This window comes from Mugil cephalus, chromosome 1 (genome assembly GCF_022458985.1).
Source record: "Mugil cephalus isolate CIBA_MC_2020 chromosome 1, CIBA_Mcephalus_1.1, whole genome shotgun sequence".
NCBI lineage: Eukaryota > Metazoa > Chordata > Actinopteri > Mugiliformes > Mugilidae > Mugil > Mugil cephalus.
The window spans coordinates 9,793,463-9,806,818 of NC_061770.1; the positions used below are offsets into that span (position 1 = coordinate 9,793,463).

A 13,356-nucleotide genomic window follows, 5' to 3' on the forward strand; every position below is an offset into this window, starting at 1 on the left:
AATTAACTTGTTATGAATTTACAGACAGCTCAGAACATTTTTTTATTTATTTTTTTTGCAGGTCAAACTAAATTACTGGTGCCAGTCTAACTGTTACCTAACTCGGGTAATTGTTAACAAAACACATATAATTCCCTAATACTTCCCTGGACCGAACACTAAGAGCTGCCCCCCGAAACTCCCTTCCTTGCTTCTCATTTTCCGTTCCAAGCCGGATCACTGCTATCTTCCTTTTATAGTGAGGTTCGCAGCATTACCCTGTTCCTAAGCTCCCTCATCTCATCCCCGCTCAGGGCGAGCAGACAGGGAGGGAAGATAAAACCGAAAAGAAGTGAACTGAAACAGGGGGCGAAGATGGAAAGACAGAGGCAGAGATCAGGGTGAAAGGAATACTCCACACACACATAAGGTTCAGATAGAGGTGCTCGCTCACTCCCCAGGTACCCGTGCTTAAGCTCTTCTTAAAAGGTTAGTGCAGACAGCTTCGGTTCCTAAGCTTTGAGCATCACCGGTGCACTGTTTTATGTTCTGACAGATGGTTTGAAACAAACCTAATGAACCGTAAGTTTCTTGGAGTTCATCTTGTAGAATTAGATTCAGTAATTTCCATATGGGAACATTATGCAGTAAATGAATGCCTATACCAGAAAACACCTGCAGCAAATGTAAAAGAGGTTCATGACATTTCTTAATCCCCTCTATCTTAAAATGTGTAGAATAGAGACTGGCTGCTGATGTATTCTCGCAAACTCTGTTTGGTTGTCACCAAGTAGCAGAGATTCTGGCTCTGCACCTGTCTTTTCCTCTGTTGTTCGGGGGTGGGGGGAAAAAAAAAACGTGGAAGGATCTGTTCAGATCATCACGGAGTCATGCAGAGGTCAGCTCCAGTCATAGGCAGCCTGTCATGCCTCTAATGAAACCTTGCTGCTCTTTATGATTATCACAGACAGATATAGTCCTCTTGGTAACGCTAAGAGACTCTCATGTTTCTAACAGATCCCTGCTTCGGATTCCAGGACGGGGGACAGCTGGACCGCAGACCGGGAGTCAGCTCACGGAGAATTCACCTTCCACTCACACTATATGACATATAGGACGTCTATGATCAGCTATAATCTTGTTCGCACAATCTTTTAAAAGCTTGTAATTTCTCTTTTCCTTTCGTTTTGCTATCTGTTTTAATCTCCTGTCTCAAAAACCGACAGTAGATTATCTCCCCTGCGACACAAGATGGCAGATTGCAAGGAATTAGCGGTGAGGTTCATGGTCGGGTTGTATCGCGCACACAGGTGTGGGGAGAGTGGTATCATTTAAGAACGCGAGACAGAGAGAAGAGAAAGTCAATCCCTCTGAATCAAAGGCTGAGTAGAGGCATAGAGCGTCTCAGTTTTGCCCAATATGGTATGGAATGCTGAGACACCTCAGCCATGTGATGTGAAGAAGCAAAGGGACTTAGAGAGGGAGCAAGGGGTGGTCATAGCGGTGGGGGGGTTTTCCTCTTCCCCGACTGCCTTTCCATGAGATATTAACCAGCTCTTCTAGTTAAAAGATTCTCAGAACACAAGCTTCATGGTGATTGCAGCACATGTTAAAATGTTGCGTCAGAGATCAGAGCGGAGCTGCCTTTGAAGCTTTCCCAGCTTTCAGAGGAGGCAGAATCAGAACGCGAACATGAAACATTGCACCTCATGTATGTCGACTAACGCAGGGCAATACTGAGGCATGAGATTTTCACCTGCAAAGGAATTTAACACCTGACAAAGCTTAAATAAATCACGGCCGCACACGAGGCATTCCCATGGGATCCTTGAGTATTAAGCGGTCATTTGCGGTGAGAGTTCTTCTGAGAAAACGAGTCATAAAAAAATAATAGTTGCACAATCCTTTGGCTCCATCTAGTGGTACAAAATATATTGAGAAGTCTCTCTGCAGCTGTGTGATTGAAAATAAAGGTGCATAAAGACTTCCACGTACCTCTGCAGTGCAGTCTGTACCTTCACAGATTTGGCGTCTTAGTTGGTGCTTTGTGGCAAATGTTAGCTGTGCTGCATCTTCAACCAGGTTCTGATTCTCATCTTTCCACCACCTCTCACCAACTGAACATAAAGAGGAAGTGTTCATATTGTATTTATCACTTTATCACTACCATTAATGTCAACAACTACAGTGTCCTTTAAGATTAACTAATTAATTCAACTTTTTTGTAAGGGTTAAGATTTGTCACGTTATTAAAAGATGAATCGTGAGATAAACCCAACTGTACTCTAAATTAACTAAACTAAAAACAAAAACTTACTTGATAACACATTAAATAAATTATTGCTTGGTGCAATAACAACACTTTTCTGGATGTTTTTTCTGTATTTTTGCAGTTTGCAACAAAGTATAGCTTAACACAGTACTTATTTACATACTGAGAAAGTTCAGACAATCTCAACATGACACGAGTTTAAAAATGTTTTTCCTACCACTGAAGGAGCTGTTGCTGTAAGACACACCACAGGATGATGCAGCAGCAGCCAAATATGACAGGTTAGGAGACTCTGCAAGGATTTCTAACTTTGGATCAACGTTCCCTTCCTGGACATGAAAAATGCAATGATTCAAAATATTATAAACAACCACAAACATCTTATAATTTAGGAGATAACCACTAAACGTTTGAATGAATAATTCTTGGGTGACCTCGTCCAATTTCCTCCATTTCAGACTGATCTGGGTCGCTTCCTCTGCGTGGCTGGTCTGAACTCTCCTGTCATCCGTCAAGCCTTTCCTCAGACAGGACCTGTCATCCAGAGAGCCTCCCTCCTCCTCCTCCTCCTCCTCTCTCTCTTGAAGAGTCAGACTGTTAGTCTTCTGAGCTTCTTTCAGGTCTGTCAAAGTCACACCCTGCAGGATATTCAGGAAATGGCTTCACATCTGTGAAACATAATCCATTGAAGGCTAAACTTGTGTGAAGGATTTTACCTGCGTCGACCTGCGAGTTTGTCTGGCGTGGCGAGACTTGGCTTTCCTCTGAGACTCTGCTTCTTCATCCCTGACCGGAGTCAGATACAACCTGTGTCAGTGAAAAACACAAATATGTCTACAAGAGGGCACAGCCAGAGAAATGAGGACTCAAGACAATACCTTATAAGAAAAGGTACGATATGCTACGACACGATACGATACGATACGTTGCGATATAATATGATGCGCTATGATACGATACGATACGCTATGATACGATACGATACGCTATGATACGATACGATACGTTGCGATATGATATGATACGCTACGATACGATGCTCTAAGAAAAGGTAAGGTACGATGCGATACGCTATGCTACGATATGCTATGCTACGATATGCTACGCTACGATACGATACACTAAGATAAGAAAAGGTAAGGTAAGGTACGATACGATACAATACGATCTGATATCATATGATGCGATAGATAAGAAAGGGAACTTGTCATAGTTAACCAGTAAAAAAAAAAGTATAACAGTGTGAAATAAATTATCCAATCAGGACAAATTTGGAAGAAAGAACGTGTAATGATGACAATAATATTAATACTGATGAAAAAGACTGAAAATTCAATCAGCAATTATAAAACCAATGAAGGGACCAAGTAAAAATGCATTAGTAAAAAAAAAGAAAAAAAAAGAAAGAAGTAGTAGGAAATAAAGCAGGTCAAGGTTCAGTTACAATCACAAAGTGTCTGAGCAGCAAGCAAGCACAGTATAACTTAAAATAATAAGTCTCAACCAGAGACTACTCTTTGTGTGTACAATTCAGTAGGTTTTAGTAAAATGTGAGATAAATTAAGTGATACAATTTTTCTATTTATAATCATTATGAGTGGTGCATTATTGAATTAAGTAATAATTTACAGTGTTTGTAATGATGTACTTTAGGTGTCACAAAAGTACCCCAAAACATCTGAAGTGCAGCAATTGTGCTAATTGTATAGGTTATGAAATATGTATAGGTTATGAAATATTATGATATATTATTATTTCCGGTTATTAAATGAAATTATTAATTAAAAGTTCCTTAGGTAAATCTTTTATTCTGACCTCATGCTGAATCAGCAAGCTTGGCCTGCTATTAATTTGAACTCTTTTGAATAATCTTTGCTAGCATCATGCACATCTCTCAAATCCACCTTTAATAAGAGGTACATAGAATTATGTAAGCGAGACTCTCTGAAGAGATGCAAGCACGATATCTGCCCGTGGCTTCACAGGCACAAAGCAAAGAGCTGAGCAAGCAACAGTGGAGAGGCTCGTGTTTTAGCCCCCGGAGCTGCTCGCCCTTCCTCTGCTACGCTTTTACCGGTATTGATCTCTCAGCTGTGGAGTCACCCTGAGTCTTGACTGAGATTCAGTGGGCTGGTCAGCAGCACACTGTATATCATGTGCAAAGCTCAGGACGTGGACTTCATGACTGCATTCAGATACTAGGCTCATACCGCAAATAGTAAAGTAGCATAGAACAAAGGAGATATTTCAACATGTACAATCAGACTTAATAATTGTATAGTTACATATAATTAATCAGTCAGTTTTGTCCACTTACTCTTAAGTAGCACCATGCATTTATAACAAATTGCTCCTCTTAAGCCACGTAACTCAACATTTATAATTAGCTAGCTGAAGTAGTGTATAAGAAAAAACAGCTGCAAGGCAATAATTACTAATGTACATTTAAAAAAGACTCGATCAAAGAGACAAACTAACGTTCAGTCGTCTAACTATCTCCAAGCTCACATTACATCGGTCTTCAGAGGCCTACAGCACATGTACAGAACATAGTTACTCAGCATTAGGACGCTCACATGTCAGACTGAAACATCTGAAAATGAGAATTGCATAAATCCGAATCCAGGAATAGAACAGGATGACTCAGGCCTTTTGATACTTACCTGGGAACAAATGCTTGCATGGTCCCTGTGGAAGGTCAGAGACTGAGGCACTGATACACTGCAGCAGTGATGAGAAGGAGAGGCTGGAGAAAATGAGGCTGGAGGGGAAAGAGAGAGAGAGAGAGGGAGTGGGGGAGAGAGACTTCCTGTCTGAGTGATGCATACACAATCAATTCAGACTTTCTGTTGACCAGGGTCTGATGCAAGCAAGTCCATGCACGCTTCACTTGTACACCAAAATGGCTCATGGCACTTAAACATGGAATTATTTTCAGCCTAGTGTGAAGCGCAAGGAAATGCATGATATCTGATATGTTTACGAGTGTGAAGCATGTCGGTTTAGAGGTCCTTTATATACACTGATGAAATAAACATACTGTACGTGCTTTGTATGTCTGTGAAGATTCTCAGTCACTGATATATCTAAAGCAAAACTATATCTAAAGCCTCAGTGAGGTTTCACCACTCTTCAAAGAGGCTCTGTCACTTCTGGCAGAGCTAAATTAGACCTAAAGGGATGTTAATGTACAATAAACTACATGAACACATTAAACATGGAAAATGCCAATGGTGTGACCCCCCCAACAAGTTTGTTTTAATATTAGTCATTATTATTTGTGCCATATTGTAAGATACACCGATCAGGCATAACATTATGAACATTAAGTTAATAACACTGAAAATTTTGTGACACAGTTCTGCTGTGTTCTGTTGAGAAACTTTGGACCTGATATTCAAGGGGATGTTACTTAGACATGTAGCACCCACCTAGACCAGACCAGACACCGCCACACTGTAGCAATGACACTCATCGATGGCAGTTAATGAAAAACGGCACAAGGTGTCGACCTGGCCTCCAAATTCACTAAATCCCAAACTGATCAAGTATCTGTGGAATGATCCACAACCCATAGGATCCAAAGGCTGATGTCCATTATCCGATGAGTTAGACAGTTTTGGAGGCACAAGGAAGGTGGTCATAATGTTATGCCTTCGGTGTACTGCATAGTTTCCCTCTTAAGACACGCATACCCGTTTCTTTTTAATTAATTCTTCAAAAATGAGTACTAGCTTTTAGCGAACACTTAGCAAACAGGACTAAAGGCTGTATTATCTTGTAGTTACTCACAGCACAGTCATGACTTTTTCAGTGCAGTGTACATAGTAATGTCAGTAAATGTCACACAGTGTAACATGGTGGCTCGGTTTTGCAATCCACTGCCCCAACTGTGCACACGAATGTGCGAATGAATGGATGGGTCAAATGCAGAGAAGGAATATCCCCACAAGGGATCAATAAAGGAATAATAATAAAAAAATAACAATCAAGCACTATGGCACAGACGAATATCCTATAAAAAGCTCTGTTAATCTGTTATCTGTCAATGTTTTCTCTCCACGAAATCCAAGGAGGGAGGAAACGCAGCAGCAACCAACACACTGAATGTGGCAGAACGGCAGAGAAATCAGGCATACAGTACATACGTGAAAGAACCAGGCTTTATTTCAAAACCATGACAATACTGACAGTAAACACTGCCTTGACAGAAACAGTGCAGTGAATATCAGCATCAGTAAAAATGCACAGCAGAGCTAAAAAGTCTTACTGCACTACCAAGAACTCCTTTCAATTGCTACTGCTTTATTTGAAGATTCACATTATCAGCGTTTGTAAAAGTCCTCTTATGTGGCTTTGTGTTTCACTCAGCGGGGTAGAGAGTGTGCAGGTAAACCATCTCTCTTGGCTCGTCCTTCTGGAAGTGGTTCGGATCCACGTTTAGAGTCCCGCTACGAAACAACCACAAGCTCCAAAGTGGGACACTGCAGAGTGAAGTGGTATTTCTGTTTGATCTTGTGTAACTCAATCTGTGCACGTGAATCTCTGCTATTGTTCGACTCTAGGATTTATTCACTGACCCGTCATGTGGCTCTTTGATGAGTTTATTTAATCTGGATCTTGAAGTGGCTTTAAAAAAAAAAACAACTGCTGCAGTGTTTTCACTCATCGTTTTGGCATGAAACTGATTGCCGTTTAGCAGTTACATCGTATTACACGCTGCTACAAATGTTCATTTAACTTCTTTTCGGCCGTGATAAGTCGTCCATTCACCTGGAAAACAAGTTGTCCCTGAGGTTCTTCACCCTGTTCTTTTGAAAGCTGCAATTTTCCAAAATTAATGCATAGATCGTCGGCTGTTATTTGTGGAAGACCTTAGGAAAAATGAAATGATGTCGTTTTTGCATAAATTGTTGATGATAAAACGTTCTTGGTAGAGGGCTCGAGCTTTCTGACCTCCCTGTATCTGACAATACTACTAAAGGTGTGCTGTGTCAGGCTGGAATTGTAATTAGGTAAAAAGTGCAAAAAAAAAAGAAATAGAACAAAACAATGACTCAAACTACGACAAGAGAGCATCCAGTTATATGTACTTCAAAAAGTAAAAAAAAAAAAGTTTAATAACTATGACACTAAACATTAAGGAATTTTTCTTGATTATCTTATGAAAGAGGCTTTTCTTCTTCTTCTTTTTGTAGGCGCTACAGTTGGCAGTTCTGCCTGTGTAAACATCTAGGACACTTAACTTACTGCAGCTGTTTATGTGATACATTTCAGGCAGTGACGCTTAAAAAAAAAAAAAAAAAAGAAAATAACACACACATTAATGTCACAAAGACGGGCGTTACTTATGGCTTCGAGTGCACTGACTGAAACGGTGTATGCACTGGCTTCTTGGCTTCTCAATGGCTTTTCCAGTTTATTGCAGAGCGTAACCTCGACAATAAAGCGAGTAATGAAGAATGGAAAATTCTCTGTCGATTTATGGATTAAGGCGACTGAGGTGGTTATTGGCAGGTAAACCCTGAATGACCCATTTTTCTTAACAGCCGTCTAGGAGGATTTTGAGGTACAGGTTTTCGGCTCCAGCATAGTGACTGAATTCTTCTGATGAGTTCGGCCTTTCAGAGGGCGACCACGCAGTGAATGCTGCACCTAAACAACAGCAACCGGTGATGCCTTCCTACAAGATTTGTCGGATTTATAGACTGTGTTTATCGGAGAAAGTTTCCATTCTTGAAGGACATGTTTGCTGCTTAAAAAGTCCGATCCAGTGACTCTGTGAAACAGAAAATATTAAGAGGAATATGAGCGCATTAGAAAAGTACGATAATTATTATTATAATCGATGTCGACAAAGGCATTTATCCAAAACAAAACTTACATTTGTCCTCTGGCAAAGCATCCTCTTCTAATGACTCATCTTCTTCATCTTCCTGTTGTTCTTCTTCGCTGTGGTTCTCCTCTTCAGCAGCTACATCCTGCTGTTCTTCCTCCTCTCCGTTAAGTTGCTCCTTCTCGAGCTCCTCATCTGCTTCTATATTTTCGTCCCCTGCTGCTTTTTCTCCCTCCTCCTCCTCTCCTGTTTCATGGCTCTCTTCTTGGACAGGCGACTCTTTCAGAACCTTCTCTCCTTCAGATGACTCCTCTTCATCGGCTGTCTGGTTCTCCTCTTCTGGTGTCTCCTCTTCTACACGTTGTCCATCATCTTCTGTTTGTGTTACCTCTTCTTTCTCCTTTTCTGCCTCTGCCTCTGCCTCCTCCATAGGAATAGATTCTTCTGTCACAGAGTCATCTGGTTCGACGGGAGCTGCATCTTGCTCAGCTGCGTCCAATTCTTCTTCTTCTGGTGTTGTTGCTGCAGCCTCTACTTCAACAGCCGCTGCGGCCGCCTCGTCTTCTCGTCCTGCTGCTTCCGTTGCAGTCGATGCAGCTGCTTCAGCTTCGCCTCCTTCCTCAGATGCTTCCTCCTTGTCTTCAGTTGCAGCAGCCCCCTCCTCTTCTTCAGTTTCCTTATTTCCCTCCCCTTCTTCAGGTGCTTCAGCTCCCTCTCCTTCGATCAGTGCAGCTCCCTCTTCTTCATCCTCTGCCGCTGCCTCTGGAGCTGCGGGGGCCGTTTCCTCTTCTGTCTCTTCCAGAGGCTCTGCAGGAGGTTGAGTTTCTCCCGCCAGCTATGAGAGGGAAAGTTATTTTAGTTTAGATCACTTCACACAGGAAATTATTCAGTGGTCGGCTGTCTGAACCTCCAGGTGTCTCTGTAAATTTAACATGACTGAAGTGACGCGTGAAAGAGTGACCTGTGTATTAATTTATGAGTGCAAATAGGAAGGCGTTAGAGATTCAGTGCCAGGCAATTAGCTGCTTCAAATTAATGGTGATAAAAATGTCATTAGGCTCCCCTACGGGCACACAGGGAACAGAAATAGTAAAGAGACCATGTGTCATATGACGGTATGTGTGCTGAGGCATGTCGGGCATCTTCTGCTGTTACTGTTCAAGCACAACCTATTTATGCACAACTCCTTCTAAAACTGTCTATTTTCAATAAGTATCTTAAAAAAATATATTGGATACAGTTACACCAAAAGCCCTATTTTAGGATATTTTAGATATTTAATACTCAGTTCAGTATGGTTTTGTTCAGATTGTAAGTAGGGATGTCCAGTATTGACTTTTTGCAGATATCCGATAGCCGATACTGTCCACATTTTTAATTTCTGATTCCGATATCAACTGATATAGTATACCGATATATGCAGGCATTTTTTTTTTTTTTGCCCAGACTAATTTTAGGTAGCAAGCAACCTGTTAGCCACACTAGCTACACTCTGTTGTTGTTTTGGCTCTGGGTGCGATTTGATAAGGTCATCAATCGCGCGCCGGTAAATGCCTCAGGAGCCCACAAGCAGCAGCAGCACAACAGGGTATTATGTTATCTGTGGTAAAACCAATAACGATATGAACAGATATTACAAAAATAGGCTAATATCAGCCGATATTATCGGTTGGCCGATATTATCGGACATCCCTAATTGTAAGACTATTTCTTTGGTTGATTGGATAAAAAATAAATAAATAAATAAAATCTATATTATGTTAATATTCGCACATTAGTAATCACAGATGCATACTATCGTGTGGTTTGCCCTAACCTTAACATATCTGTAAACATCAGCATCAGACTGAGTGATTTTTTAGCTGGGTTATCAGGCTAAATCTGGCTGGCTGCAACACACATGCCGGTTGCCTCGGTAACGTGGCTCTGTGTGTTCTTCAGTAGAGCCGAGTTCAGAGTGCAGACCCTGAGCTGCTGAGTTGTGATCCTGCAGACTGTGACGTACCGTATTCGGCTGATCCTCTCCGCTGGCCTGCTGGAGCCGCTGGGACTGTTCATTTTCAAGCAACTCTCTGAAAGACAGAAGACATTTACGGTAAGAAGCGAACGCTGATCTTCAAATTGTGCTTTTTTTTTTTTTAGACTTTAAATAAATCATTGACATCTACATAATAACAGTAATAAAGTATTCCATGAAGCCTATAAGTTCTTACCGGCACCCCAGTGTATTCATGACATCACTTTATTCAAGCGTGACATTTCCCTCGTGTTTGCATTAGCTTCAAAGAGGGCCCGTTTTAGGTACAATACAACGGACATATAACACCAACACTTGAGCTCCAAATCTCACCACTACAAAGGAAATGTTTACACAGATCTGGACAATCTCACAATGTGAAGATGAGGCATACCAACACTGGTCTGGAGTAACACAGGGACGCAGACAGTGGCAGCTAAGAGGGCTTTGACAATGTCAACATAAAGTTATGGGTCAGAGGAGGTGAGCTATTTTCTGCTGCTCAAAAATCTGCCTTTTTTTTTTTTTTTTTCCCACACGACCTACCTGACAGTAACCATCTCCATTGTGCTGGCATCCAGCTGAGCCTGATAGGCTGCCAGCTGCTCTTTGAGTCGGAGCACCTCGGCGGCCTGTCCATCCAGGGTGGTGCTCAGTGCCTTCACTTGCCCGGCCTTCTCCTCCAGCTTCGACTCCGCTTCCTCCAGGCTCCAGGAGAGCACCTCGACCTTGTGGGACAGGTCGCCGGTCAGCGTGGCCAGACCCTGCACCTGATCCCTGACTCCGTTGAACTCCTCGCTCTTCCCCTTCAGCATGGCCTGCAGCTGGCTCAGTTGCTCCAGAGACACTGTGGCGTGCTGCATCTCCGCCAGGCGGGTCTTCATCTCGGTGTGGAGCGACAGCACCTGAGCGGGGAGGTCGGACGTCTTGAGCTGTTCGGCCGTGGCCAGGGCCATGCCCACCTGTTTCTGGGCCAGCGCGTAAGAGTCCTCGAGGGCATTCAGGCGGGACTCCACGCTCTCGGAAAGGTGCTGCTGGAACAAGGAACAGAGGTGATGTTGAGGCAAGCCGAGTGACTCTAATTCGCTGAAGTGGTGCTTTGATAGTCTATTAGCTGTAAGTGCACTCCGAGACTACGCAAAGCATTATGGGTTGCGCTCTTTTCAAAGTGCTATGTTAATTTTCTATGGGCTGTACAGCAATCAACGACTTTGCTTCTACCGCAGCAGGGTTTATCGAATCAGGTAAAATTGTCCATAAATTAGATAAAACACCCCAATCAAGTTTCTATACTCAGGCCCGAGGCTACTGATTTATTAATGCGCCGCAGCAGCATTCGTGTTTCAGAATCATCTTATAAAAGACTTGTTTAAGCACGTCCCCTGTCAATAAACCAAACGCTTCGAGGAATGATATCACTTTTATTTTGAATTCTGCCACACGAAAATCTCAACTTTAACTATTTAGCACATGTCTGATCGTGTGCGAGCCTCTGAGAAAATCAGAGTAAACTGGAGAAAATAAACTACATGAAACACTGAAAAGAAAGCAAGTGATTTTTCCCAATCACATCATGGCGAACCAGGGTTCAAACGCTGGGTTGTGTGGTAATTCTGTGCAACTGTTATTAAATTCACCAAAAATGCTCTTTTTTTCACCCATAGCATCCAAATATTTGTTCATTGGTGATGAACAAAATTGTTTAGTGCTCACACAGAAAGTATTTGCCCAGCAGGACTGAGCTAGCAGAGCTGTTTCGCATGTAAAGTTTTTGCCACATCGACTGAAGGCGGAGCTTAAGTTATTGGGGGGGAAAAAAAAGAAAATTCTGCCTGTCCACCCAGAGGTGTGTTCAGCAGATCAAAAATAGCTGGAAAACTTATGTTCTCCACACGCGCAGAGAAACATGGCTCAGTGCAGCCTGGCACCTCAGCTTACAGTGACATAACAGGTTCAAACTCGCTGATGCATTAACTAGAAACACTTCTTTTTTCAGAGTGGTCCCCACAACCGTGGACACGTTCAAGTGAAGTAAACATGACTTTCTGTTCTCCTACAATCTCCCAGAGGGCCTGTAAACAACCGCTGAGCTGGTGTTGTGTGTCACACATCTAAATTTAGCTGTTATTATTATTACTGTTATTATTTTGGCAGCTTTGGAAGCATGTTTCTGACCGGTATTATACTACATTTGACACTGAAAATATTAAATATTTATTTATATATATATATATATATATATTTGGGTCAGTGATAAAGTCAAAGTCATTGCATTAGCAGGTCAAGAATAATCCTCATTACAAACGTGAGCAGCTGTGTGCATGTTTTGTACTCACTCCAGTGAGGCTCTTGGCATTTTGAAATCTGATAGAGGCCTGCGCTCCTTAACTTTCCCTACTTGCAACTGACAACGTGCACATGCACCATGCTGTTGGGCCTTTTCTTGCTTTGTTAAAGAGTTTGTTTCAATTACAAGCCAATACAAATTAAGATTTATTCATGTATTAGCCATCAGACAGGGGATAATGTTCTACTGATGGCTGCCAGCTCAGGAGACATGTTCTCACAGGGAATCTCGCTGTAGCGGGTCCTTACCTTACTATCTGACTGTCGCAGTTCTTCGTGGGAGGACTGCAGTTTACCTATCTTCATCTGCATGCCAGCGAGGTTGTCTGTCAGGTAGGTTAAAGTTTGATGCTGCTGGAAGCAGAACCATGCGCCAGCGGCTCCGCCAATTACAATCATCCCAAGTAAAACCAGCAGAAGCGTGTAGTTATTCCCTCCAGGGCGAACTTCTGCTTCCATAACGTCATTTTTGAAAAAGTTATCTTCATGTTTGTGGTTGCTCTTCCCCTTTCGATGCTTGGCTGTCATTGTTTTTTTCTTTTTTTTTCAACAAAGGACACAATGTCCCAGCCGGGCAGAGGGGTGATATTGAAGGAGCCGGTGGGTCAGAGAGCTTGGATCGCGCTGTGAGCGGTGATTCGCTTCAGATGGCTCCTTTAAACGGCGCTGCGCAAATCGGCCCGCTTCCAATCACCGCTCAATAAAGTCCAGAGAGGCTGCAGCGAGCGAGCTGTGGATGAAGACGTAGAGCTGGAGACGAGGGAGAGGGAGGCGTGGACCGTAGGTAATGTGCTCGTTCATTCAGGAAGAGCAGGGAGGGGTGGGGGGCCGGGCTGCCACCGGGACTGGCTGAGCCCTGGATACCATGTGCGCTACTGTCATCTAATAGAAACACTGCACGTCTCT

The 13,356-nt window shown here is 42.6% G+C and overlaps 2 protein-coding genes across 3 annotated transcripts; both read right to left on the bottom strand.

Annotated features, from left to right (window-relative positions):
• Positions 1-1,011: 1,011 nt before the first annotated feature.
• Positions 1,012-4,934, bottom strand: LOC125017940. The gene is made up of 5 exons (XM_047601515.1): positions 4,915-4,934; positions 2,978-3,058; positions 2,686-2,911; positions 2,469-2,580; positions 1,012-2,096 (listed from the first exon to the last, which is right to left on the bottom strand). Exons 1-5 carry the CDS (start codon positions 4,932-4,934, stop codon positions 1,774-1,776), a joined length of 762 nt encoding a protein of 253 aa, XP_047457471.1. The 3' UTR covers positions 1,012-1,773.
• Positions 4,935-6,396: 1,462 nt separating this feature from the next.
• zgc:66479 (uncharacterized protein LOC327541 homolog) lies at positions 6,397-13,175 on the bottom strand. Of its 2 annotated transcripts, none has more exons than XM_047606259.1 (5): positions 12,700-13,175; positions 10,651-11,135; positions 10,093-10,159; positions 8,136-8,922; positions 6,397-8,030 (listed from the first exon to the last, which is right to left on the bottom strand). In XM_047606259.1, coding segments are annotated over exons 1-5 (1,620 nt in total). In that variant the 5' UTR covers positions 12,979-13,175; the 3' UTR covers positions 6,397-8,028. The 2 variants fall into 2 exon arrangements, with proteins under 2 accessions (XP_047462215.1, XP_047462206.1); XM_047606250.1 differs by having other exon boundaries at positions 10,651-11,138.
• Positions 13,176-13,356: the final 181 nt, after the last annotated feature.